The sequence below is a fragment of the Falco biarmicus genome, chromosome 9, assembly GCF_023638135.1.
Source record: "Falco biarmicus isolate bFalBia1 chromosome 9, bFalBia1.pri, whole genome shotgun sequence".
NCBI lineage: Eukaryota > Metazoa > Chordata > Aves > Falconiformes > Falconidae > Falco > Falco biarmicus.
In genome coordinates, this window is record NC_079296.1 from 22,940,135 (window position 1) to 22,967,226 (window position 27,092).

Below are 27,092 nucleotides of genomic sequence, written 5' to 3' on the forward strand. Positions count from 1 at the left end.
TGGGTGGCTTGCATCTGACAAGTCTAAAACCCAGTCTGATCATCACACAGTGGGATTATTCCCCACTGGAGTTTAGCACTACACTTTAGTTTTCGTAACGATTTTAATTTTCTATTTCACGAACTAGAAGCACACAAAGAACAAAGCAGATTGCTAAAGGCCATGAATTAGGAAAAAGAATCAGAGCTGGGACTAGAAAACTATGGGGAAAGGCAGCAAGAATTATTATCACAGAATGGAACAGGTTTTGTTTGAAGAGAAGCTGAAAAACTAGAACACTATGGCTTGGAGAAAAAACACTGCCATCTATGAAAAAAAAAATCAACAACCTCTAGAGCAGTAAAAAGCAAATGAGCAGGAAAAAGACTGTTCATAAATTTCTTAGAATATAAGAACCAAGAGTCACCGAATGAAATAAAGTGATGTGGTTTGAAACAAAAGGAAGTACTTCTTCACGCAGCACATAATTATATTGTAAAATTATTAGACACAGGATGTTGCAGAGGCCAGAAATACAAATAGATTTTGAATTTTAAAAAAAATTAAAAATAAGAAAGCACTTACTTTTGTGAATTTGCCTAATCCATCACCAGCTATTAAATGCAGTGATGCAGATACAGTTTCTTTTCCGCAAGCCCTTACAACTCTGGCTGGCGAGGTCTGGAGCCATATGCCAGAGGAACTGCACATCCCTTTTGTGCTCCGTACACATCTGCCACCCAGCGTGGTCCAACATCACGGCACGGGACAGCCACTCTTGTGATGAGACTGGCCAATTCCTTAGCTTGTTTTCAGAGTGCTGGATCACTTACAGTAACAAACATTGGCTCAACTCAAAGACAGACCTTCAGGCAGTTTGACCAGACCCTGTACTGATTTTAATCAGCAGAGATCCAATGTGAGGACAGAGGTACTCAGATTACTGTACAAGAGGCGGCTGCACACTGAGAACCTGTTCCAGTTTTTTAAAAGCCATCGGCTATAGCAAGTACACAGGTGCCCTCCTTGTCATCATCACATCCAAACGGCTGAGGTCTTTCTATCCTGACTTCAAAGGATACTAGCATTTTTTTTGTTTGTAGGACATGATGTAAGCACGACCTTCTTGAAACACTATTGTAATAAGCTTTACAGACTTAAAAGACGTCAGTTTACAGCTGTGTCATGTCAGCTTGGCAACATGTCTTTTATTAAACCAGAAGTTTAAATGCTAGCGTCTGTCTTTTAGGTGCCAGAATTCTATACCTCCTTTGTTATTGTTGAAATGCATTTTGCACAACAATTCAAGAATTATTTTCTCTTTCAGAAAGAAAGGGTTGGGTTTTTTAACTATATACCCTACTGCACTGTAACAAAATAAAAGATTTTACCACCATTTGCTTTATAAAAGGTGTCCGACACACTAAAGAAGTTGCCATCACATAGCTTTTGAAGCATCCTGTAATTGCTCTACACCAGTATCTGTATTTCACTTGAGGTCTTTTGAACAGCGATGAGTATATAATGAGAGGGCAGTTACTGATAATTTGAGGCACTGCAAAAGTATGTCTTACATCCAAGTTAATGTTAAGACTAGAAATACTAGAAAACCTTCAAAAGACTCAGTGGCAGCTTATTTACAAATATACTATTTATAATGAATGCATTGATACAGAATGACTCTTATAAAAAAGCAAGGCAATCTTTTATATAGACAAAACAATCAACATTACAATAATTCAGATTAAAGTACATTTTTGTAGACTGTTTACACTCTTGTTTAGCTTTTAACCACAAAATTAGTGTGGTCTGGTATTTTTCCACAGCAAAAGTCCTGTGCAGTCCTGGTTAAGACCTAAATATCAGAATAATAAACATAATTTTCTGACCTTTGCTAACATAAAAAAAAAAAAAAAAAATTGTCCATACTATCGTTTGTAATTGTCCTTACTGTGTCTTGAAGTTTGTGTTCTGCAAATTACTGCCAACTGCACATTTCCAATTACAAGCTATTCTGGCATGCTGATTTGATACAACCAAGGTGTGATAACGACTATATGAAAATTCTTAGTTGCATCCAGATATGAAGACTCCCCTGATATGTATTTGTACTGATTCAGAAATTTATTTTTGGATTTAAAAAATAAAAAACAGGGAAAAAAATTCTCAAAGTTTTCTAACTGTTAAATAAAAGTTATTTCTCAAACTCCCAGTATTAAAGATGATACTTGAATTCCAGGTGACACAATGGGTTTAAGCACTAACCAGCTAGACAGTTTGAGTACTAATTTACGAAATCGTGTACATGAGCAAACACAACCTTCAAGAAGCCTGAACATGCACTTTCTCACACAACATCAGCAAAAAACAGACAAAACCGTAGAGAAAACCTAAATCCAAGAGAGGCACTGAAGCAGATATTCCACAACCCAGATCTCTTCCTAAAAAGAGCATATGAATTTCAAAATTTCCAATAGAATCTGGCAAACAGAAAAGTGCCAATCAGACAACTGTGTGACCCAACTTGACAAGCAGCATTTGCATTGCATTTATAGTAGACAACTTTGGTGATGAACTTAAATATGGGACAGCCAGAGACAGAACTTTAATGGGTTTACACTAAAAAGAAAACATTTTTGCCAAGAATTACCCAACAACTTTCTGTTTAGTAAATTTAAATGCAATATGTGACCAACATGAGTCACAACAGCAGTTATTCCTTCTTTTCATTATTTAACAAATCCTTAATCTGCTTTGCACCTTACTGGACTTCCATAATACTATACAGTCTATAGTACATTAATTTAGCTTGTTAAATCACGGCATGATTCAGCATAGTGTCTTTGTGGGGCACATGTCTATGTACATAATTTTATGTACACAGGCACAGACACATATAAAACTGATATTTTGTCTATGGGCAAGCAATCTAGGTCATGAGTTTCACCCGAAGTGAGGATTGTCACACTTTTCAATAACCCTTCTAAATTATTTCCCCCGCTATGGCCAGGGGGATAAATATTTAATACAAGTATCTGGGAACCACCTGTTTCTCCATCTTGTTCTCAAAGATGCCGTAAACAATTCATTTCTTCACCTTGTCTGTGCTTTCATATATACAGATCCACACATAGATATATGTATGTATGTATACGTACATTTGTCAGGATGACGTTCTTTCCATTCATACTTTAATTGATTAGGCCAAACAAAATTTTTAAACAGGTATGCCAGCACGTGTCCAAATGAATGTCATCAGGCATTAAATACAATTTAGAAACTGCACCAGATAACAATCCAGCAGTCCGGGAAATGCAAAAGTCTTATGTCAGGATGTAAGATGGATCTGTGTACAGATTTGGACATAAATCCATGTATGTACTTATATGAATTTGTTCTCATCTATTCCCAATCCATGCCACATACTTAATACCTAAAACTTTTGGATAATTCTAAAGAATTTTTCAGATTCTTCTGAATTTATTTCTGCTGTACCAGAACTTGTTTCATGCTGCTTTTATTCAAATCTCTCTTCAGACACTGAAAAAATAAGCCTTCACCTCAGAATGTATAAAATTAAACTCCTAGAAGAGGGCTCAGGATTATCTGGCATTGCAACAGCCATACTAGTACAAAGATAGTTTGAAAAAATATCCTGTTTTTAATGTAGTAATGAAGTAAAACATAGCTTTATTTATTCCTATAAGTGTAATGAAAAGAATAGTTTGTTTCTAAGCGAGTGTAACGAGAGCTATTTTGGTAGCCAACTTCTCCACAAGAATTTATGTGAGAGACCGTCAGCTCCAATCATACAGTCATTAACCATGTACCTTAACAAGGTGAATAATCAACATATTTACAAACTAAACAAATCCAATCCCGTCAACTCTTACAAAAATGGGATTGAGGAGCGGACAGGGAATGAGACTAAGACGCTTGAAAACACAAGGGGTCGCCACTTTTGTCTTAAGGAACCATATTAATCCAACCAGTTTCCCCTAGTGACCTGAGGGCACAAATACGGATTTAGCAGTATATTCAGAAGTTAGATTACAGTCTTGATACTAATCATTTCAGCATCTTCATATTTTAACACCTTAATGCTGACACAGATTAACTTCAGGCAGAACTGTAAGGAACTAGCCTTTTATAAACTAAAGTCTAAACTGAAAAGCTACAGTAGATGTAAAAAAAAAACCAACCCCCAAAAAAAAACCACACAAAAAAACCGGGGCGGGGGGGGGGGGGGGCGGGGGGGGGCACTCGATGGGACAACAGGGATGGAATGGGATCAGAGAGACAGAGCGTGTGAGAAAGAACAGAACATTACTTAGTAAAATCCAGTGACATCTACAATAGTTTTACAGCATGTTCAAGCCCTCTAAGGTTTTATATCTCCACCTGCCTTCCATTTAAAACTTACTCCTTGTTAATGAAGACATATGACAAAACAGAATGTAAATAGATCAAGGCAATACATCTAAGTAAGCATGCCTGAAAGCCAGAAATAATACTCCCCAAACTTCTGCACGTGAAATAGATTTCCCATGGCAATGGTTGATTTGATTTTGTTCAAAAGGTACAGTCCTCGAAGTCACACTATCCCAGCAGCAATTCCAATGACTATAAACCGAGTTCTTGAGTAACCGTGGAATGCAACCGCCTTGAGTTCCTACCCTCCTGAAAAAGGACAACTGGCCCTACAAGTGCAGCAATAGTGAAAATCTCCCTGAAGCATCTTCTGCCTTTTAAACAGCCAAGAAAGTAATGATAAAACTTAATGTCCACTACTTACAGTGTTTCTCTTGAGCTACCAACATCTATGCACAAATGAAAAAGGTGCCTCTTTTTTAATAGATCGGTTTAATACTGAAACAGATAGGATGAAGTTAAAAAAAGAATAATCAAGATACTGAACTGAATATTTTGAAGCAAGTGCCCCAGCTGTGGGGAAAAGTGCATTTAGTTCAGCAGCAAAACAGCACAGTGTGAAGATATTGTGCTTGGACACAGAAGTTCCATAATGGAAGGAGGTATAAGGCAAGTCAAGATATAAAACCGTAGTACATTGTTAACCAACCTTAAAACTTACATATATTGCAGTGTTTAAAAGTAAGACACATTCATTTATTGTACAAGGACTATAAGGAATCCTTAAAATTGCCTGTTGTAGTTTATGACTCAACATTGTAATAAAAATGTACATATATATTATTTCCTTGCCACTTAACTGTACTGTTAGACCTCATGGACTTGTTACTTCACAAAATGAAAAACGCTCTTCACTGAGTATACTCAACATTTTTACCAATCTGAAAAGGTTTACTTGTGCTAGAAAAGACCAACCGCAAAAGGCTCAGTTCAGATATGTTATGCCTGCAACTGATATCTCAGGGAAGCAAGACTTAAAAGGAATTCAAGCTTTTTTTTCTTTTCTTTTTCTTTTGTTTTGACTGCATCCTTTTCACCTGCCAGTTGTTCTGATGAGTATGTTTTTAGTATACAAACCAGTTGATAAAAATTCATCAGCAGAGGCATATAAATTCTAGATGATTGATTAAAACAGAGCAAATCAGAATAAAACAAAATCCAGTGATTTACTCTGACTGTAAACAATATAAAAACACCATTTGCTTCAAATCTCAAAATAAGTTAAAAGAAAATCCCAACCTCAGGACACATGACCCTTTCAGGTTTTGACACCAAAAAAAAAAAGGGGGGGGGGGGGGGGGGAACAGAAAAGTTCATTATATAAAGGTTATACATTTCTCTTAACTGAAAGTAAATCTAAGCAAAACTATTTTTGTCCCTTAAATTTAAACTTTGAGTTCATTGGCAATTGCTTTAAATGAACTGGCATTTCCAGATTATTCAGACATCTTCCATCAAATTCAGCAAAGAAAACTTAGACAAGCTTTTTTACAGAATAAAAAAAATCTAAATGGCTATGATTCCTCTATTAGCAGAAACACATAATGCAGTCTTAAATTTGCCTTTTTATATTATTTATATATTTATATATATATATAATATAATATAAACCACATATATTATATTATATATACATATACAGAGAATTACAACATTAATGCAGTTTGTATTTTGTACAGTGTATTGGACAATCCGATTAGCATCAGACCATGGCACGATATGGTCCCTGCATTTTTAGGAACTGAATGATGAAGGAAGGTCCTCCTGCAACAATCTGAGGTGGAAGGTGGCTGAGCGGGCAGTTCTCAATACTCATTATTGACAGTTTGCTGCAAAGCGCCAGCTCAAAGGGAAGGCTGTGCAGATTGGGGTTGTCATTCAAATACAGTTCTTCCAGATTCTCCAGTGTACCTGGTTAAAATAAAATAATACAAAGTAGTTTGGCTGGGTTTTTTTGATTCATGCAGTTTATAACTTCTAGACAGAAGGTCTAAGTCCACTTGAAGATTCTTTACTATACAGACTCTTGAGTCAGTGACTCATCCAAACTCCTATTTTCAAGCACAGCAAGTTTTCTGTTCACTGGTACCTAATCGAGAAGCAATTTGCTTTAGTTTGTATGTAATATAAAAATATCCATTACTACACCTCGTTTAGATAACTACTGAACTGAGAATACACAGAGTAAGAGAACTGAGAGGGACTTCACTGTAACTGTTCAGCCAAGTGCTTTGCAATTGCAGGCAACATTGAATAGCTATCTAGTTAGAAGGGCCTAGAAAATATTTATACCACACAGTGTCTATTATCTCTTTTAAAATATCTATGCCATACCTTTTATGTAATTAGAACCCATGTATTAAAGACCTGAAGCTGTAACTGTAACGCACCACAGGAAGAAAGCATGAGAGATCTCTGCACAGCAGTGGATTTATTAAATGGAACAAACCCATGTGAATTTTTTTTTCCTGAATTCAAAGTTTACAACTTGCTTCTACTACAGATACTGCAATACAGATTAACCAGAAGCTTGAAAACAGAGTAATCTTTCTTTCCATTACTCCACAACAAATACCAAAAATCAGATCTTTGAAATACACTTCAAACATTCAAGTCCCCTCAAAACATTCCCCACTTTCCAATCTTATATACCATAATGTCTTCTATAGCCTAAAAGACCGTTTAATCTTTCACAATAGAAAGCAGTAGCTGAGGCTTAAGGTATGGAAAACCAACAAAAAGGAAAGGCTATACAAGAAATAATGAGAAATAGCTGACAGCATGAAAGATGAAGCAGTCACATCTGAGAACAGTTAACTATTCTCTAATCTGTTAAGACAACCAGCTTTAAGAATCAAAATGTACTCCTTCAATAGTATTTCAAGTGTCCTTACTGATTTTAATTCCACAGCTTGTTACCACAGCATCTGAATTCTCTCTACTAACTTACAAACTAAATTACAAAGCTCCAAATTTAGGTAAGTTTTAGGCTACTCTCACATTGAGGCACACAAGATGCGCAGAAGCTGTTAATGGCTCTTCACTAAAGATGCTGGGAGACAGACCACACCTTCCTCGTCTGCACATCACAGTTTCTGACCACATTTTGCTTTTGCATAGCTTCTCCCATCATTTTTTCTTCAATAATAATCTCTAACTTTAAGGTTTTAACTTAAGTGCTCAAAATCATACTCTGGACCTATATGCTTGTGACCACCTATAAAAGAAACATGGGCTCTGAGTGTCAGATGCTCTGAATCCCACTTACTCTGAACGTCTCAAGTAGACAAAAAGAATCTTATACTTCCCTTTCTTTCTGTAGATTTCCTCCTCTTCACTTCCTTTTCTTACCTCATCAAGGTGAAAAACAGTATGATGGTCTATAAGCAGAAGTGTGTGCCAAGGGGTTACCATCAGAAACATTTGCTTCAGCTGTCTACACCTTACACATGGTTTTTGCCTACACCATGGATTTAGAGTAGAACCAGCGTGTTTCCTTTCACCTTCCAAGAAAAGGTCTCTGAGGTTGAGTGATTGATAATACGCAAGTTGTGGGAGAATTTGGAGAGAAAAGGGATCTCACCATTCCAAGTTAATGTGTGTTCAGCAGCCTTCTGCAGAAGAACTCAAAAGAGCTAGACCATTAATTTCACTACAGTTCAGCAAGATAAAGATCATACACTATAGTGCTGTTCCTGTGGCACATGCTTCACATCATGTTGTACATATACAGAAGTTTTAAACACAATTTTGTGGCCTCGACTTATGAGCACAGTAGATGCCTATCTTACATGTCAGCAACTGCTTTGGCGCAGGCACACTGCATAAAATCAGAAAAAGGGATCTTACCAATTTCCTCAGGAAGGTGTGTGAGAAGATTCTCTCCAAGCCCAAGGTGCGTCAAATTGGTAAGGTGACCAATACCTCTGGGAAGGGTGGTCAACTGATTATTAGTCAGAACCAATTTCTAAGGGAAAAACACATTTTAAAAAATTAATGACTTTTTGCTTCGAATGACACCAAGTAACAAGATACATAGCTAATAAATTGATTCTCCAGCATTTGAACAAAAAAATTTCCACCCCTCAATAACATTTCGGACCTCTATTAAGCACCACTAAATGTAAAAATAAAACAGTGCATAGTAAAGCCTAAATATAAAAATAAATATAAAGTAATGCCTAAATATAAAAGCTTCCATGAACATGATGGAAATCAGAGACTATTCCTGTGGCAGTATTGTACTCATGCCACAACAGTTAAAAACTCCTCAGAATTTGTTTGTTCAATATTAACTGATACACTGGTGAAGAATTAGTGGGGACTGATTGTTGATGAAGTTGCACAAGATTCTTAACTTTTGATTCTATGTCCAGACCCAAATAGTTTGCCTCATCAAACTAGCTGTAATTAAATCAGCATGGTGTAAATAAAGGACGTAAGATATTTATCTTGGCCAATTATTGTTTCACCTGCAGATCCTTGAGGTAAGCTATTTCATTTGGCAAGGATTCCAGTTTGTTTTCCTCTAGATCTAACTCTCGGAGTTTCCGTAGATTTCCAATTCCATGGGGAAGTTTCTTTAGGAGATTGTTTGACAAGATAAGAACCTCAAAAAAAAAAACAAACACACAACCAAACACACAGAATTTCAGCAACACAGTAAGTACAGAATAAGATACAACAGGATCTTTTTATATTTTCAAGTAATGAAGTCCAAGATTAGCCTACATTTAAATTATGGAAGCAAACTGAAAAGATAAAAACAATAAAAAAATATTTTAATCACTGATTTTAAAGTCTTTAATGATACAAATATGACATAATTCTTCAAAATATTATTTTGCATAATAACAAATGCAAAGCAAAACCAAAGAACACCTTATTTCTTCAAATCACCAAAGAAAAACAAGTTTCTTCCTGGACTTCCCTATAATTTTGTTATGTTTCCTTATAGCAATCTCATAATCATGTTTTGCTCTATTTGCTGTGCTTGCCAAGTCCTCCTTAAAAAGCTTAATACTTCCTCTTCTCCCTGTGTCCCTTGGTTAGGAGCAGCAGCAAGTAAACATACAGATTAGAGCCCCTAAGCAGAACACTGCATAGGCATCCACTGGCAAAAATAATATTTGAAAACAGTCTCCTATCACACACATGCCCCTACTACTGTGTTATCCTCTTGTTTTTCTCCTCCTTTCTAAGTCAAACTATAAATACCCTAGGTTCAAGAAATGTATCCTTATTTGCAATGTCAATTAACAGAGTTACTCATTATGCCACAAGCAAGTTAACAGGGGTTACACTAGTGTACCATTTTTTCCTCCAGAGAAGTCTTGCAGTCCTTAGAAGTAATCAAGCCTCATAACAACATGTGAGTAGTAAGGTAATTAATTACTGGTTAAACAATGCTACTGTCTAGTTATTTAACAAGGCACATTGAAACACAAGGCTGTGAAAGAGCACCCAGTGTGGCCCTCACGCTAGCCACACACAGCTCCCTCTACGCCAGCCAAGGTTCCAAATGCCTGGCTGCTACCAATCCCAGTTCTTGTCACTTCATGTAACACGGAAACACCAAAGGCAGGATCAGAATGAAAAACCAGGCTAAAATCTAAGAGAAAATCAAAATTAATAAAAGCCAAAGTCTTAGCATTAACACAAGCAGTATCTCGGTGGAACTTCCTTTATGCACTACGATATACACAGAATGATAAGAATAGCAACATTTTAATCATGTATCAAGAAACAAAAGCAGGAACAGAAAATACTACCTACACGCAACGCAGCTGACTTAGCACTGCTGTGGGAACCTTCACTTTTGTGTAAACACCGTGCAAATAATTCTTTCTATTTGATTCTTTAATCAAATCAGAGAAAAACAGTGCTAACATGTCTGCGGACCACGTGGCTCTCCAGCTTCAGCAGCTGGCAGACCACCAGCAAATCCAGCTGTTAGAGGTTGCTAACTCCCAATCACATCAATCACAGCCTTAACTTAAAGGCAACTGGGCCACTAAATAGCTATTACTCTGCCATATAATTTTTGCCCCAAACTACAGGAATTATTAACTATTCAGAGCAGCAGTCGCACTGGAAATTTGCCATTTCAAATATGCCATTTGCTATTGTACTTAACAGATTTTTCCCAGCCACTCACAGCTATGAATTTCTCTCCACTGCCCAAATAAGCACCACTACTTTTATGTCCCTCCCAGGCTGTTAAGTTTGTCTCTGCTTGTACCTTGAGAAACAGGACTAGGGGACACAACAGGTTTAGTTCAGTTTCAATCTACGAGTGTGTCCTCCTCTAGGGCTGACTATTCCCACCCCACTGCCTATGAGGCTCAGTGTTACAATTCGAGCCTGGCTGTAGACCATTTCATTATGTTTTTCTGAACCCTGCTGTTTCCATGCTGGTCTCTCCAGGAATCAGACTGAGTTCAGTGCTGTTGCATTTACAACACTAACATCCTGTTGGGAAAAAAATTTTTTTCTACGTAGTTAAAAATACACAGGTACTTAGCCCTTTGTGCACAGGCACTCACTCGTCTAGAGCCTAAAGAACAACATTCAAAAAGCTGTTGACAACAACCATACACAGATGCAACACACCTAATTAAACAGCATACATACAGATATTTATTTGGCTTTATTTGACCCAAAAGTAATATTAATTAAACCTGAAGGACAGAACACCTATTTGCAGGGATTCACTTAGCTGTTCATTTACACTCTTCTCACCTCAAGAGAAACAAGCCCAGATACATCCTCAGGGATTTTTGTGAGCTGATTAGTCGCTAAATTCAGTTCTACCATACTAGTCCAAGTCCCGAAGTCCAAGGGGAGGGAGGTCAGCTGATTGTCCTGTGATTTAACATATCAAACATTTAGGGTCTGCGCTTGCAAGGAGTTGGCAAGGCATCTGAGAGATTAAACAAGCTGCTTACAAAATACTTCATAACAAAATAGTCAATTATTGTATCAGAAGAATAAAATGCTGATAATTGGCCAAAAGTTTTTTTAATTCCTCCAAACATAATAAATAAGCAGTCCCAACCTAGAGTTACAGAATTGGCTCTGTGTTAATAATACAAACTGAAATGGAAAAATTAGAATTACATAATTCTCAAGGTTTCATGACTCCCAGTAGTTAAATGTTTTTTTGTCCTTTCTTTACTGAATACAATGGAGGATGGGTAAAAAAAGAAGAGAAAATTCACCATAAACTATAAAGGTGCTATCAGCAATACTGGAATCCTAAATAGATACAGAGTTTGCTAAAAAAACAAACAAACAAAAAAACCCAAACCAAATCCAAACACACCACACAAAGGAAATAAAACTTAATGGCTCAGAGTAAAAGCTTCTGAAATGAATCTGAACATCTTACTGCTCAAAATTGCTACAAATTTTATCTAGACCAGACACTACAAAATGCAAAAAAAACCCAAACAACAAAACAACACCCCAATGCAAATATCATACAAAGTCCTGGTAAACACGCAAAGTTACAAACTATGATTAAAAGTGGTCTTAATGCAAATTGAGAATCCATTTGTGTCAAAAGATATTCTAAAACAGCAGCTGAGCTTAGCTACTGTTCAAACGTATTTTATTTTTTTTAAATAATTTGAGAACTTGAAATCAACCCATTCACAGCAAAACATCATCCCTTTTCCCCAGTTCTCTTCACTCTAAGTGTATGTAGCATAGAATTAAAGGTTCTTTTCCTGTGTTTTACTATTGCGAAAAGTCTCCAAACTTAGGTTTTGAAAGAATATATTAAATAAAGATATTTTACATAATTTTGTTTATAATCTAAACTGTGTTACAGTGTGTGGGGGAAGAAATAAGCTACTCTGCATACTCATGTCCAATGTGAATGAATATTCAAGAACGCTGCAACCAATTCTCTTATTTTCATTGTTCAAACTCAAGCAAATGTGACAACAGCTTAACTAACAAAAATAAGCACAAATTAGTAACATCTTGATAGTACATTTTTGAACTAAATACAGAATTGTTTCTATATGTGACAGCAGCAGTGTCCATTTTGGAGTGATAAATTAATTCCTTATATCATTAAGTTTGCCAGAATTCATGGAGGAGCAAACAGTGCTCCTCATTGATTTTACACACAGTAGCATGTTTCTGTGCCTCACCTTCATGTTCAGCTTACTTAATACTTTAGCTCTAGAGAAAATTCCAAAGGGGATTTTATTGATGCGGTTGTGCTCCATATTGAGAGAGTAGATTGTGGAGAACTGGGACGGGCCACCCACGGGATAGGACTGGAAGCAGTTCCTGGCCAGTGTTAAACTAGTCAGTTTGACAAGGCTGGATAAAAGACCCTGTAGAGAGAAGAAAACCACCCAGGAACTTAGGACAGATTTATTTGAATACATCTCTTTTCCCTCACGGGTCTAGTTATAAATGTTCCCCCACCGCCCCTCAAGTCCATCCCCTAAGTAAGTGTTGCAATAGGCAAACCAGCATTAAATTTGCTAAAACTTCCATCAGTGAGAATCTCTGCTCAGATCAGCCACTACCTTATTTCCCCCTTTCTCCTTACATACTGCCACACAAAAAAACCAAACACATCACATTTAAAAGCACAGGTTTGGGAGGTTTTGTAACTCTTTCCCTTCCAAGAGGATTTTTTTTTAATAACACAGTGCTCCATCTTGGGCAGCTCTGCAGGGCCCAGGGGCAGCAGCTGGCAGGCACAGTCAGCAGCGTGTCCATCCTGAACAGCAGCGTCTGCTTTGGCCAGTGCCACCCAACTGCAGCTTGCTCAGATTTGATGCCTGTTCGTAGCCGAGAGTGGGGCCCAAAGAACAAGTTATCGATGGCATGCACCCATTTTCAAACAGGCATTTGATAATTCCAGTGCAAATCTTTGTTAATTTAATAAAAATCCATATTGTGATCACATCTGGTAGAAGTTGCCTTTTAGGCTGTAAGAGTTCCAGATGATCGGACAAGACAGAGGAAAAGAATGGGAAGGGAAAGGTTTGGAAATTGCAGGGGTTTTTCTTGTTTTCAAAATATTCCTAAATAGGTACTATTCCACCTCCCCCACCACCTTAAGAAACAAAAAGCAAGAATCCTGGAGTTAAACTGGATAGCAAAGGTCACCCACTGAATCCAGAGTCTCATTACACTTTGCAATCTAATTAGATTCTAAAATTCTCAGCAGCGCAGATCTCTGAGTTTATCTGTTACTTACGTGCCAAGCACATTGCTGGAACTGTGGAGATGAATAATGAGATCTAAATTACTGCTGTAGTGTCACCTTTGCTTATTACTATGCCAACTTGATTTCAGCCCTATTTGCTCAAGTATTGCAGAAATTGGAGATTTATACATGGCGTTACATACCATAAATAATAAAACATCTGCAATCAGGAATGAGCAGTAACAAGATAATGATTCCAACCATATTCCTAATGCCAGTATTTCTGGATTGCAATTTCAGTGCTACATTTACTGTAAAAGCTTTAAGAACATGGCTTTGCTGTTTCACAAGGAAAACTTTGGCTATTTTTCTAAACAGTTCATTAACATTATTGTAAATAACACAGGATTAGACAGGGACTTGTCTACATGTCATGGTTAAAACTTTTAAGCACTGAAATAGAGTTCTGGGAGCATCTCGGCAAATACCAGTGAAGCAATTTCCCCCCTAAAGACAAAATAATGGATCTTCAAGTCAGTATTAACCTAACCTAATCATTAACTAGTATAATCTTTGATTAGGAAATACTGCTTCTAGCTATACTTTAATTAACAGATATTCTTTGTCCCAGGGTAAGGCAGTCCCTGAGCTCTGTTACAAACACACTTTATTGCTTCAAATGGATCTTGGCATTTCAAAAAGCCATTTTTGAAGTCTGCTTCCACACAAAAAAATATTAAAAATATGTTAGCTAATACACTCTAATAGCCTAGAGTAATTAAACACATTTGAAGGGAAGCAAAAGAGCTTGGCAGTACAAAGAGAACAATGCTTTTATATCTATGAGAGCTGTGGCAGTGCTGCCTTCTACCAGCCCATCCTTTTTAAGATAAAATATTTATTAGGCATTGTGTCAGCAGCTTCAGCTATGTTTTGAAATTCAGAAGTTTCTTCTACAAATACCGTTCCTTGTATTATAGCACAGAATGTTTTACTTTAAACAGATTATGGTATATACACTTCTGCAAGGTAGCAGCTTAAGTGTTAACACATCGTTGACAAATATTCATGAAGGCAGCACAGCACAAAGAGTTTTGTATTATGACTGAGCATATTTTAAAGCAAGTAATCATCTCTCACATTAGCTTTTTGAAATTATACCATAGTTGCTTTTATCTTATGTCTGGGTGGGGTGGGCTAGCTTAGCTCTTGCCTTAAAAGCAGCCTGTTGGCTTTCACTCAGTAGCATTTTCTTAAATGATAGTTTTACTCAAAAATTTATTAAATTCTTTGTTTTCAGCCTATCATTGCTGATTTCAGAAATTTATCTGAAGGAAAGTAGTTAGTTACTGCACTTCGTTACTATGAGTACTTTGCCTAATTACAAATACATTTTGGTTTTTCAATTCTATACATAGTTTCCTATATACCTCTTCAGATAATATTTTAACACAATTTACACAATTTTAAAACATTTAACAACTGGTTATTTATGCACATTGCAGGGTGGGGATGACATCTTAGGAAAGCAGTTTGGACCATCATTAAGACAGAACAGAATATAATGCTGTGTCCTGAAGCCTTCATCTCAAAAGGTCCTAAGCAACGCAAGAAATATTCAAAATAAGAATCAATCACATCGGATTTCTCTTCTGTCATCAGAACAATTCTTCCCAGACACTAATGCTTCAAGTCAAATATTTTTCTCTGAATGTTTACTAGCACCAAAAGTATAGAGTATGCGGCTGAGCATCTCACACTCTGCTGCCCTGATAGTCTCAAGAAACTAAGAAAACAAAAGGGTTTAAAAGGTATAACCCAGCAGTTTAAATCATTTCAAGATGCGCAGACATGAAAGCTGTATTTTAAAAATGGTCTGTAACCTACTAGCTATTCAGGACTGTGAAACGCAAGTCTACAGAGGCACATTTCAGACAACTCTAGAGAAGGAGTATACAAAAAATGTACAGATGCACTGGGGACTAGGACCTTCTGCCTCTTCACCCCAGAGCTAGCAAAGCTCTCTGTTCAGGGAATGTGTTAATTGTAGAGATTGACAAAGTGGCTCCAGAACTACTAACTATGGACATTTTCCTTGGTCGCACACTAAGCTTGAAGCAAGAGACACGAAGGTAAGACAATCAAGTGCAGCATCTATGAAAAGAAAAGCAAGAAAGATTTCTCTTCCCCTTTCTCCCATGGTCCTCGCAGAGTCACTGCAAACTGAAAAATTATGGAAATTTTTATTTTCTATAACTGATGGAAGGTGTGTCAATGAGTTGCCAGATGATTTTGCATTGGTGTCAACAGCACACTTCTCCACATTAAAATGAGAATGCTGAGGCCAAGTCACTGTGAAAAGCTTTACCCGCTCTCTTAAAGGTCATTCTTGCCTCAATTAGATGGAGAAAGATATTCCATTTTTCATTTTTCTGCTTTCCCACCTCCATGAAAAACTGAGAAGCACTTATCTAGCTTAAATGGTGGGAACCAGGACTCCTTATTTGAGGAAGGTTCTTCTAATGAGACAGGAGTCAATAAAACACACATGTATTGCAAATAAAATCACGTGTATTGCTCCCACTTTTGACTGTAGTTGTATGACATTCGTTCTTCTGTACTAGTTAGATACACCTAATATGTACAGAATTGCGACATTTCACGTTACACACATGTAGATTAAAACAAAGGTTATTGCTCAGAGTTACGATGCAAGATGAAATACTTTCACATGTTTCAATCCCTCTACAAAACACCAATGCCTTACAACAACATACCCACCCCAATCCACTCCCTCTAATTCTCACCTCCGGTAAAGTAGAAATGTTGTTGTTCTCCAGGTTCAGTTCATCCAGTTCACTGCATTTTGCTAAAGACTTCGGAATTGCTGACAGTCTATTGTACCTCAGGCCGAGACGACTTAGACTGGACAGATTTCCTAAAGGTAGGAAACAGGCAGTAATACATCGTTAAATTAACAGAAAGGCACAGAACTAGGTCTGCATTCTGATTCTTCTGTTGTCTCACACTATACACTTAAAACTTTTCAGATGGTGAAATGGAGCTATCATCCCAAAACAGGGGAGAGACAGATTACAGTGCTTTCCAACACTGAAGTCAACCATGCAGAAATAGATTGTGCATATTACATATTCTTCTTCAGTTGTGTGTAATACAGTAAGGGCAGTTGTCCTTCTGTCCTGATCTTTCTATCATCAAACAACTCTATCATTTTCCACAAGTCTCCAAAATGACTTTTTAAAATTACAGATAGCGTCATTCAGTGTCATGACTCATATTACCAGAACTTGGGCACACATCAAACAGCTCAGGTCCTGGCAAAACAACTTCATCTGCGGGGGGGGGGGGGGGACGGACACGGGACGGGACAGGGGGGGACAGACCTTTAACACCCTCCAAAAGCAACAAAGTCTTTAAAAAGTGATAGGGAAAAGAAAAAAAACTTTCCAAGTTTTCTGAATGACACTGAAGGAGAAGCCTGATGGAAGTCCACAAAAACCTGGACAACAGCGCATGTAAAAATATTTCCGCATATTGCCAGGCCAACAGTCCCAGCTGATACGTATTTCTGTCAGGAAGAAATTCTTGAGAAACTTCCAACTTGAAAATTTCTCATGTGAAGCTCCCTTTAGCTCCAACCATTACCATCTAAACAGGTATTCAAGACCAAAATCAACTGCTTAAGGATGTCTTTGAACTATATGGTGCTGAGGCATTTAGACTCTCTTGCAGATAGTAAGACCTTGATATCCACTGAAAAGTCAACTGGCAAATAGTTACGAGAACAGTGCTCAGTCTTCTGGCTCATCCCTATGATCATAAAACGTGTCTGTGCATGTGCATACATCCCACCAGTGGAGCTTGTGAACAGATTCACACAATCAATCCATTCCTTGCAAAACATTCGCTATTTTACACTCATTTCTACAACCACTCATGGTATAACACATTTGTTCTGCAAACTGAAGTACCAGAAAGACATACTAGAAAAGAAACATAAGATTTAACAAATGGCAGCAAGAATAACCAGAAATAATTTAAAAAGATGAAGGCAGCTTAATACGTACTGTATAACTACTCATTAAATAAAGGCTATATTAATGTCTAAGGATATGTACTTATACAAAGGTTATTGGAAAACAGCAAAGGAGGAAGCAAAAGTAGTGTATGAAATATGCTTGGAAGCAAAGGATAAACCAAAATAAAAATAAATGGAGATTGAAAATCAATACAAATGCTACAACGGGATCTGCTAGACAGAGGAAAAGGAAGTCACAAAATACCTCTTTCCTAAACTTGGTCAAAATATACTGTAAGACAGACCCTACATCACTGAATAGCTGGGAATGTAGCTAATAAAAAACTGGAAATTGGGAATGTTGTATGATTCACTGTAGTGACTGAAACTGAGATTCACAAGAGCAGTGAAAGTAAAAAAAACCCAAACAACCAAACACAAACAAAACCCAACAAACAAAAAAGCCTTCACAAAAAAAACACCAACAAAGGATGAATTTTCAGTGCATAGCCAATATTTCACTAACAAGCTTCGTAACAAATTTCACTTAGTATCGTCAATAACCAAACAAAAATTAAAACAACAGGTAACCACCCAGAGTTGCCTAACTAGTAACATCTCCCATTGGAATTTTTATTTATATTTTTCAAGTGCTTTCTTTCTGAGCAAGTATACAATTATCTTTTGCAGAAGCAGCAAAGAAAGTCTTCCCTTAACCCAAAAAAAGCATTTAAAACCCAGGGCTATCAACAGCTCACAAATCTTCAACTTTTGAGGTTAAATACTATAGTGCATCTACACACTAAAAAGAACAAATAAGACCTATTTTGATCCTACAATCTACTAGTATCAAGATGCACATTTGTATGTAACGTAGCTATTTCCTGCTGTATTTGATGAGATCTGCCATTGCTGGCTGTATAGGAAACTGGCCTCACTTGACACAATAGACATCCTATTGTAAGGCACCAAGATCATTAGGATTCACTGTTCTAGGGATGAACAAAGCACATCATGACTGCATTTGTCTGAATTGTTATTTAATGCTTTACTGTCAAAACAAACAACAAACTTTACACAAGATATTGATCCACTATTCTTTTTCACTACTTGAACCCTGAGTTAGATGCTGATCTGGATTCTTCAGGCAAAGAGAATGAACAGGGAACGGCTCTAGCAGACAGCATGATGCCAACTGTTGCTTAGCAATACAACGTCGCTATGCCAATTCCCAGATTGTGAGCACAGGTTGTATGTATATGGCTCTCTTCCTACCAGCAACGTGGCATTTCAGAAAAATGAAACAAGGCAGCCATTAGAGAGAGTCAAACTGTACCGTAATTTTCCCGGAGAGAATGACACATGTTGGCTACCCTCATGGCATTATCAGAAAGGAGGCATAAATAGCAGCTCCCAGTAACTTTTTCTTATCGTAAGTAGCATTTCTCAATAGAACTTTATCACTGTTTCTCTACTAGTTATCTTCCTCCTCCTTGGGAAAGGCATGCAAAGGCATAACAAAAGACACATCCTGCATGTACCACATTCCTTGTGATTGTTTTACACACCACAGCACTACAGACAGTTACTCCTGAGAACAAAAGCAGCAAGATTTCAGCTGGAGCTTCATCAGTAGCACCTCTCCCACCAGTCCTAGAAGGGCTGTCCTGTACCCAGCTGATGCAGGCAGTATGGGCTGCCTTCTCATTTCCAGCCAGAATTTATTTATATCTCATTTATAGCCATTTACCCTTCTGTCAACAAGACTCAGATAACTTTTCGTCCTCATCAGAGCTCATACTCACACCTCATTGTGAATGCATGTGGTGAGAAACCTTTATCAGCTTTTATCTTCACATGCTGGAGAAGCTAAATCTTACTCTCCTCTTCACAGAAAAAGGATGATTTTTAGAGCTCTTCCATCTGCTCAGTGTGTTAAAACTTACCTTTTGTTTTGTTTTGTTTTGTCTTTGTTAAGGAATGCTCAGGTGTAAATATTTGCCTCCATAGCCCACAGGCCAGTATGCTCAGGCCTCCCTGCCGGCTCTCTGACCACCAAGTGACAAACTCCAGTTTATAACAGAAACTGTTACAGGTTGCTAAACAGCACACCTTGTGCAGTGCATGGTCAAAAGTGATCCCATTTACAGCTCCCTGAGCTCAGGACCACCTAGCTGATACTCATATTCGGAGCTGCTTTGCAGCGCCTACGCTCTTCTCCATCTTCTCCAATTCAGCGACTGGTTTCTGAGATGACACCGTATTAGGTACTTTACTGACATGCTGTCAAGTTAAGTCAAGAAAATAAGGAGAGGAAGGTAACAACTGATCACGATCAACTCATTCAGACAGTCATCAGGATCATTTGCAGCTGTACTTTTGCCACTGAAACCATACCTCAGCGGTTCCTCTAAAAGAGCCCCTCGCAGGTAGGAGTAACTCAGAAAATTCAGCACTTGATGTTCATGAACATGACAGTGTGATAACCAAACTGAAAAGCAGCTACTAGCACAAAAAGCAACAAGCAAAATCCTTTCCAATTTGTTTTATTATGAAGCCCATTACAAAAAAAAACTTGTAAACTCAACTGCCCCATCCGATGGTACTTCTAAAAATACGATACTGAAACCTGACTAAGCCCTAAACTTATGTCAGGTCTAAGAAAGTCACTGAAAAAATTGCTTTAGTTCAATATCTGGTGTAAACAGTCACTCTTGTAAGTCAGGTTTCACACAGCCACCTTGTTTCAGGTCCATTTTCTCAGCAGCAAAGCATTCTAACACCCATCACCGGGCTCCGCTTTGCCCAGCCCTCAGGTTTGAGGCAACATAAATGCTGAATTCATAGTAACTTCACTGGGGTGACTGAATATCTTTCTCAGGGTTAGCTGCAAGTTACACCAAAATGAATTAAAAATGCAAATCCAGAAACATTAAATTAAACCCTGTTCCTATAAAAGGGACTCTAAATAGATGGTTTAAACTGAATTCTTTATTAAAGGTACCTCAAAAATATTGTCATAGAAAGAGCAGGTGTTTGCCAATCCCAAAACAAAGGGAAGACTTAAAATAAAGCAGGAAACCATGTTTACAAAACCACGCTTTTTAGAAAGACCACCTGAAGTAGTTCCCCAAGTAGAAGCAATACATCTCTTTCTTGAATATTTCAAAATCAAAAGGAACAGATATGTTAATAATTAAAGAAATCCAAACTCTTAATTTAAAGTCCTACAAGTGCTTTCTAAAGGGAGTGGCAAATGCTTTCTTCTTCTGACATTTACCACACCTCTTCCTTTCCCTCCCTTAGTTAAAATAATCCTTCAAATTCCCTATCCTTGGATGAAGGATCATTACTTTGTATGAAATGTTAGTGCATCATTACTAAAAGATGGGATGATTAGTCTGTTTTATATAACTTAGTTCATCAAGCTAGTTTGCTATAATAATCAGTTGCTTTCTCCTAAAAAACCCAGAAGTATCAGATCAATTTAAAATCTGCTCACTAGAGAAAACTCTTCTGCAGATAATGTTAGAAACACAAATTGGACTTACAAGAGTTGTGCACATCAAAACCCCGTAAGATTGTAATCAAAAGTATATATGAACCTCAGCATGCAACAGAGATTTGCAAGTACTTCCTACAAACAACATGGCACCATTCAGTATTTCTGATGGTCTAACTTCTATAAATATTCTTAGATTTTGATTTGACTAAACTTTGCACAAAATGAGTAGCCACCTACTAAAGAACATGTTTTACATGACCACAGATTACTTCATAGCGCACGGTAACCTTAATTCACTAAGGGATCTTCTTCTAAAAAGATTAAATGCCCTTTTGCATAAAGAACATACCAAACATCACTTCTAACAAATAGAAAGCAAGAGCTACATCCAAAATTAATTTAAAAGTTTAAGAAAAAATGAAATTTAATGTCAGTCTTAAAAGTAAATACATGAATTAAGCTCAATACACCACATCACATTAATTGTAGTGAGAATAACGAAGATAATACGGAAAAAAAACCCAAAAAGAGCTTCAGTGAGTATGTTACAAAGCAGGTGGGACCTAAGGGCCTTAAGAGAGTTGAAAATTGTATAGGAGAGACTAGACAAGCTACAGATGGCCAGCTATGGACAGAGATTAAACACTGCATTCAAATATTTCAACAGTGCTCCTAGTCTAAAATAGCTGAAAGTCAAGAAGATGCCTGTATCACACTTTGTACTTACTATATATTAGTTTTTCCAGATGTCAGCCATATTCCATGACAACTGTTGAACAGTTGCACAGATTTTTAGGTGAAAGAAGCTGTTGACATGTTTAATCTAATCTCTTGTCAGCAAACCATTTCCCCTGATAGCTACAGAGTAAAATGAAAGGCTTCAGATAAACCATTTCAACCTCCAGTTGCATTCCACAAGCAAAGACAATGTCTGCCAACGTCCAGCACTGGGACAGTGCGAAGTGACTGGTCCAGCAACACATCCTGAAGGGGATCTCGGTGAGCACGTCGCAGAGGAAAGCAGAACAAAATCCCAGTCATTACTCATCTGGTCTGGGGGCACCTCCTTCCTAAACCAAAGCCTATAGATTTGTACAAACGTCAACTTGCAAAACCAATCAATCAACTGAGAGAGGTCAAATCCTTTCTACAGCCTGCAGGGCTAGAACATCCCTAACGTCTAATACAAAGGCTGATGTTTTAGGAAAACTGGGAATGGGAACAGATGGGGTTGGGAAGGCAACCATTCAGGAAAACTGCAGAAGAGAAGAGAATCCCTTCTGATCATTGCTACCAACTACCAAAGCCAAAGCACGAAATGGAATTATACTCTTCCAAATATGAAGGTATCGTTGAACACAACACAAAGCTTGATTTACAAACTCTGGATGTCACCGTTTTAACAGTAAAGTGCTTTTCAGTGTATTTTAATTTTTGTTTTCAACCACCAATACCTCCTGATATACCAGGCCAGCATAGGAGACAGATTCAGACTCAAAAATTACAAGGGTCAGCAGGGTCCAAGACCATAACTGTTGCCAACTGCATACACGTGAAAGATGCATGCAAGATGCTGGCAAAACATGAGTGACACAGGCTCAAGTATCTGACATGCAGCGCACAACACCTGCATAAAGCTAGAGGGCACAAACTCTTAGTGACATATTTCTGAAACTCTCTAAGCTATGAAAATTCAACTTCATTTAATATGCGTTCATCAAAATGCATGTAACTAATAGACCTTCTTGTCTTGATTCTGATGTGTTCCTTTGAATCACTCTTCCCTCACGCCTGCTTCTTACATAAAGAAAATAAGATTATGGGCTTTTTCTTTTTGCACTATACAAATCATTCTGAAAATGCTGAGCTGCAGTTATAATGTATCTGTACATATTGGTCTCTGCATCTAATTACTCTGTGATGGCATGCACATTCACTAAAATAAACTGTCCCCATCCTAGTCTTACCAGGCAGAATATCCAACCAAAATTAAAAGTATTTTCATAAATACACGCCAAATCAATACACTCAAAATGAATAAGCCAACAGAAGCTAGCCTAATTTTTAAAGAAAACCAGTACATATGTATTTAACTATATCAGGCTTGCACTGGAGATTTATTTATTAAAACAAAGGGAAGTTATGACCATCTGAAAATGATACAAAAATACAAAAACACTTCCCATTGCAGAGTCAAAAGCACTTATTTTGTGCTATCAAAGAAACCGTTGTGAAGTACGAATTGAGTAAAATGCACAGTAGCACAATGCAACTGAAATAAATTTATTTTTTTCATTGGTAGTCTTATTTTCCTTTTCAATTGACTATTTAAAACCATTCTGTGAAATTAAAGATTTATATAAATTAAATCACACTGTAACAACAGTTTATACCTAACTGGCAATGCAGAAAAAACATTAACCTTTAAGTGATAGATGAGTTTAAGTCTGCTTTACTATATAAACTTATAAAAGGTGTAACACATGAATATACATTTATCATTTTAGCTAACTAAGGAATGTGAGAATTATTGTATGTAGACCAGAGATCCACCTAGTATCTTCTCTCCAGAAAAAAATGCCCAACAGCAGATACCAAGAGAAGAACCTAAGAAAAGGTGAAAGCACACCCTGAAACTTCCCCAAGAGCTGGGGGAAGATGCAACAGCTTGTGGCCCAGCGACTTCCCGAATTTAGAAGCAACTGACACATTTTTCTTCTGCATAATTGTCACATTGCCCTGTGAGCTTTTAGCATCTACAGCAACCTGTGCAAGCACCGAGCCCCAATGTTCCCCACCCTTTGCATGCAACACAGTCTGCTTTTTACTGGTTTAAGGTCAACACCTCACAGCTTTGCTTCATCCCTCCCATTCTGCTGTTGGAGGAGGCAGTGAGCAGTCACTTCCCACTTACCCTCTCTTGCCACTCACTGTTTTCTAGCCAATTTCACTGCTTTACATTTACTAAGTCTAGAATTGAAGCCAACAAGAACCAGAAGCTTCAATCCCTTTATGAGACCACCATGAGAACCAGCAAAGGCTTGTAATAACACAAAAATGAGAGTAAAAATGTGGGAGGCGCTCCCTTCTACCATAAAAAGAAAAGGCCAGGCTTATTGCAATTACCCAGTACTAGAAGAATCTAATTAAAAATGTTTCATTAACAGCATAGCCCAAGAACAAAACCTTAGACAAAGCACTGAACGCCGATCGAATCTCCCGATGTGAGCCTACGGAAACAGGCTTGATCCTGCAAAGTACTGGATGCTCACAGACCAAAGCACTAGGTCATGTGATTAAATTTTAAGAATAAGAATACTGCCATCAAAGCTGGAACAGGAGATGTGCACTTTGCTCCATCAAAATGGTGAGTAATTAGTAAAATCAAAGTCATCAGTCACATATGAACATCACCCCTGAGCGCCAGGGGAGCTGCAGGTGCTCTGCTGGGTCTCATCAGGACCAGCACATTTGTCAGATGTTTCAGAGTAAGATTTCTCCAGCTTTTGCTAATCCTGCTAAACTTAAAATACCATTTCTACAAAAGTATCTTTACTAGGATTTCTAGAGGCTTAAAGCTCTCAACCACAATTCGTATAACCTGAGATGTACCAACTACGTATGCCCAGTTCTGGTCACAACAGTTCATGTTTCATCAACTGTATGTTTTCAAAGGCGTAACAGTGCTCTCAAGAGGTACGCTAGTTAGAGGCTTAGTTCGTAGCACAATTTCAACCATCAAAAATGGCAAAGCTACTCCATGTATTTGCTTTCATAAGAGTTGTGATTTCAGCTTCTGAGCTATTGCCACAGCGAAGGGCAGAAGTATAACACAGGGCTTTGAATATGCCTCTCATTTTCCTAACCATCTCTCAGGAACAGTGCCATGTCAGACACTGGAAAGTGTGTCAGTGATGAATTTTTTGTGCTTTTAAAGTATCATTTTGGAACATTTACAACTGACTATTATTTTTCTTATTAAAACGCCAGTTGCCTTAAATGTCCATGAGTATGGCACACTTGACTACATTAAAACCCACACGTAAACACACAAAACTAGAAAATTACAAAACAGATGAAGAATCTGATTTTTTTTAAAAGCTGTAATTCTGTTTCTGTTGAATTTCTTTCTCAAATAAGTGTTTCTGTGCTTTTAAATAAGAAAATGTGAACACATTTGTACAGAATGCTAAAATTAAAAGTTCAAAGGGGGAACACACACAATGGGGTATTTGCAGCACAAAATTTTCTAAGCCAGTTTGTAATCCAAAGAAACACTTCACTCCACCCAAAATTTGCTTTCTGTCTGTCTCAGAAGTCCTATTATTTATTTTAATATAAATGGTATGTTCTTCACCTTCTTTTATATATATCTTTTGGATATATTAGTGTGCCAACTAAGTATACAGAGATAAGACACTGTGTAAACAAAAGTAGATTATAATCCCCCCCCCAAAAAAAACCCAAACATGGGGGGGGGGGGGGGGGGGGCGGGGGAATCTGCAATTAAAACACTAAGCAGCTAAGATCCCGCTATAGTTTTCATTCTAGATTTGAGACTCCTGGAACTTGCTAAGCCGTTCCACAAAGCTCATTTTTCATACAGGAAGTGATCTAACATACAAAGTACTTCGCAATTTTCAATCAACAGAAATACAGATATGAATGTATTAAGCCAGTATCTATGAAGCAAGACATTAGGTCACTTCCTGACAACTAATATCTAAAATCGACATTTGTTACTGCATGAAAGTGTGCTTATACAGCGTTAGTTGAAACAAGAACTTTGTATTTTTACAGAGTGGGTATGTTGGCTCTGCTACCTCTGCAATCATTTCTGATGCATAATCCCTTCCCTGCCACTCCCCAGCATGTCACCCTCCAACATCCCTTCCTCACCGCTCCGGAACATTTCAGTACAGTATTGTTAGTCAGAAAAAAAGCTTCTTTTTTTCCCCCCCACTTTTTTTTTTATTATTATTATTATTTGGCAGATTCAGAAAGCTTTCTGTGGTAAAATCAAAACTTGGTTAGATAGTCCAGCCGTGAAATTAAAGAAGCATTGTGCAAGGTGTTTTGTCGAGAGACAGGGAAGGGGCAAGGGAGAAACAGAAAAGGAAGGGGGCTGTTTGTTTTTCAAAGCAAGTTGACAAAAACATCTCTCAAGGAAAAAAAAAAAAAAAAAAAAAAAAAAAAAAAAGAGGCCTCCATCAAAAGAGTGTCAGTGAGGGAGGGAGGGAGAGACCTGGCAGTAATGGAAAGTCTGTTCCATAACAGGAGGCTCATAGGCTCATAATACATTAACTATTTATAATGAGCAAATATGCTTAGTCTTTTTTGTAGCCGGTCTGCAACCCCCACCCCAGTTTGACTGAACTGGGGAAACATTAACAACACTGATATATGAAGCATACTGAAACCTGGGTGTAAATGTTGCAAAAGAAAAGCCAGTTGTGCCAAACACCAGGTAGATATCCGCGAGCAGGGAAGAGAAACTGGAGTGAGAGATGGAGAGGCTGGAAAGGCCGTCCCGCAGATGCATGCCAGGCAGCCACGCGCCATTTACTTGCTGGGTTTTTCTCAGTACTCTGTGTCTCTCGCTGAACAATCCTAACCACAAAGCAAGCTGTAATCTAAAAATCAAGCCACAACTTGCTTTAATGTTGAATCAAAAACTGTGATGACTAAGAAATAAAGCCAATGTTGCTGAACTGGCTACGACTGCCTTTTCTGAAACTTGTACAAATGTAGGTTGATTATTATCATTTAAGCTGGAGTTTAAAATTTTTCCCGTCAGATTTCAATTCTGGCTGCTTGTGAATTAAGTAGCACAAATACCAATTTCTGATTTCAAGTTTTCACTCGAAAAAGACATGCTCAGCTACTACATTTTGGTCAACAGAAACAACAGGTATTTTCCAGTGGAGCAAAGACTGAACCAGTATAAAGTTAAAGACACG

At 37.6% G+C, this 27,092-nt stretch overlaps 1 protein-coding gene across 4 annotated transcripts in view; it reads right to left on the reverse strand.

The window, feature by feature from the left end:
* Window positions 1–1,656: 1,656 nt before the first annotated feature.
* SHOC2 (SHOC2 leucine rich repeat scaffold protein) overlaps window positions 1,657–27,092 on the reverse strand; it is a 70,878-nt gene continuing 45,442 nt past the window's right edge. For all 4 annotated transcript variants that reach the window (XM_056351939.1, XM_056351937.1, XM_056351936.1 and 1 more), the window contains exons 4-9: window positions 16,396–16,526; window positions 12,573–12,761; window positions 11,152–11,274; window positions 8,883–9,020; window positions 8,260–8,377; window positions 1,657–6,321 (exon numbers count right to left, since the gene is read on the reverse strand). In XM_056351939.1, the coding sequence (XP_056207914.1) occupies window positions 6,113–6,321; window positions 8,260–8,377; window positions 8,883–9,020; window positions 11,152–11,274; window positions 12,573–12,761; window positions 16,396–16,526 (908 nt within the window). In that variant the 3' untranslated portion in view covers window positions 1,657–6,112. The remainder of the gene's footprint in view (window positions 6,322–8,259; window positions 8,378–8,882; window positions 9,021–11,151; window positions 11,275–12,572; window positions 12,762–16,395; window positions 16,527–27,092) is intronic.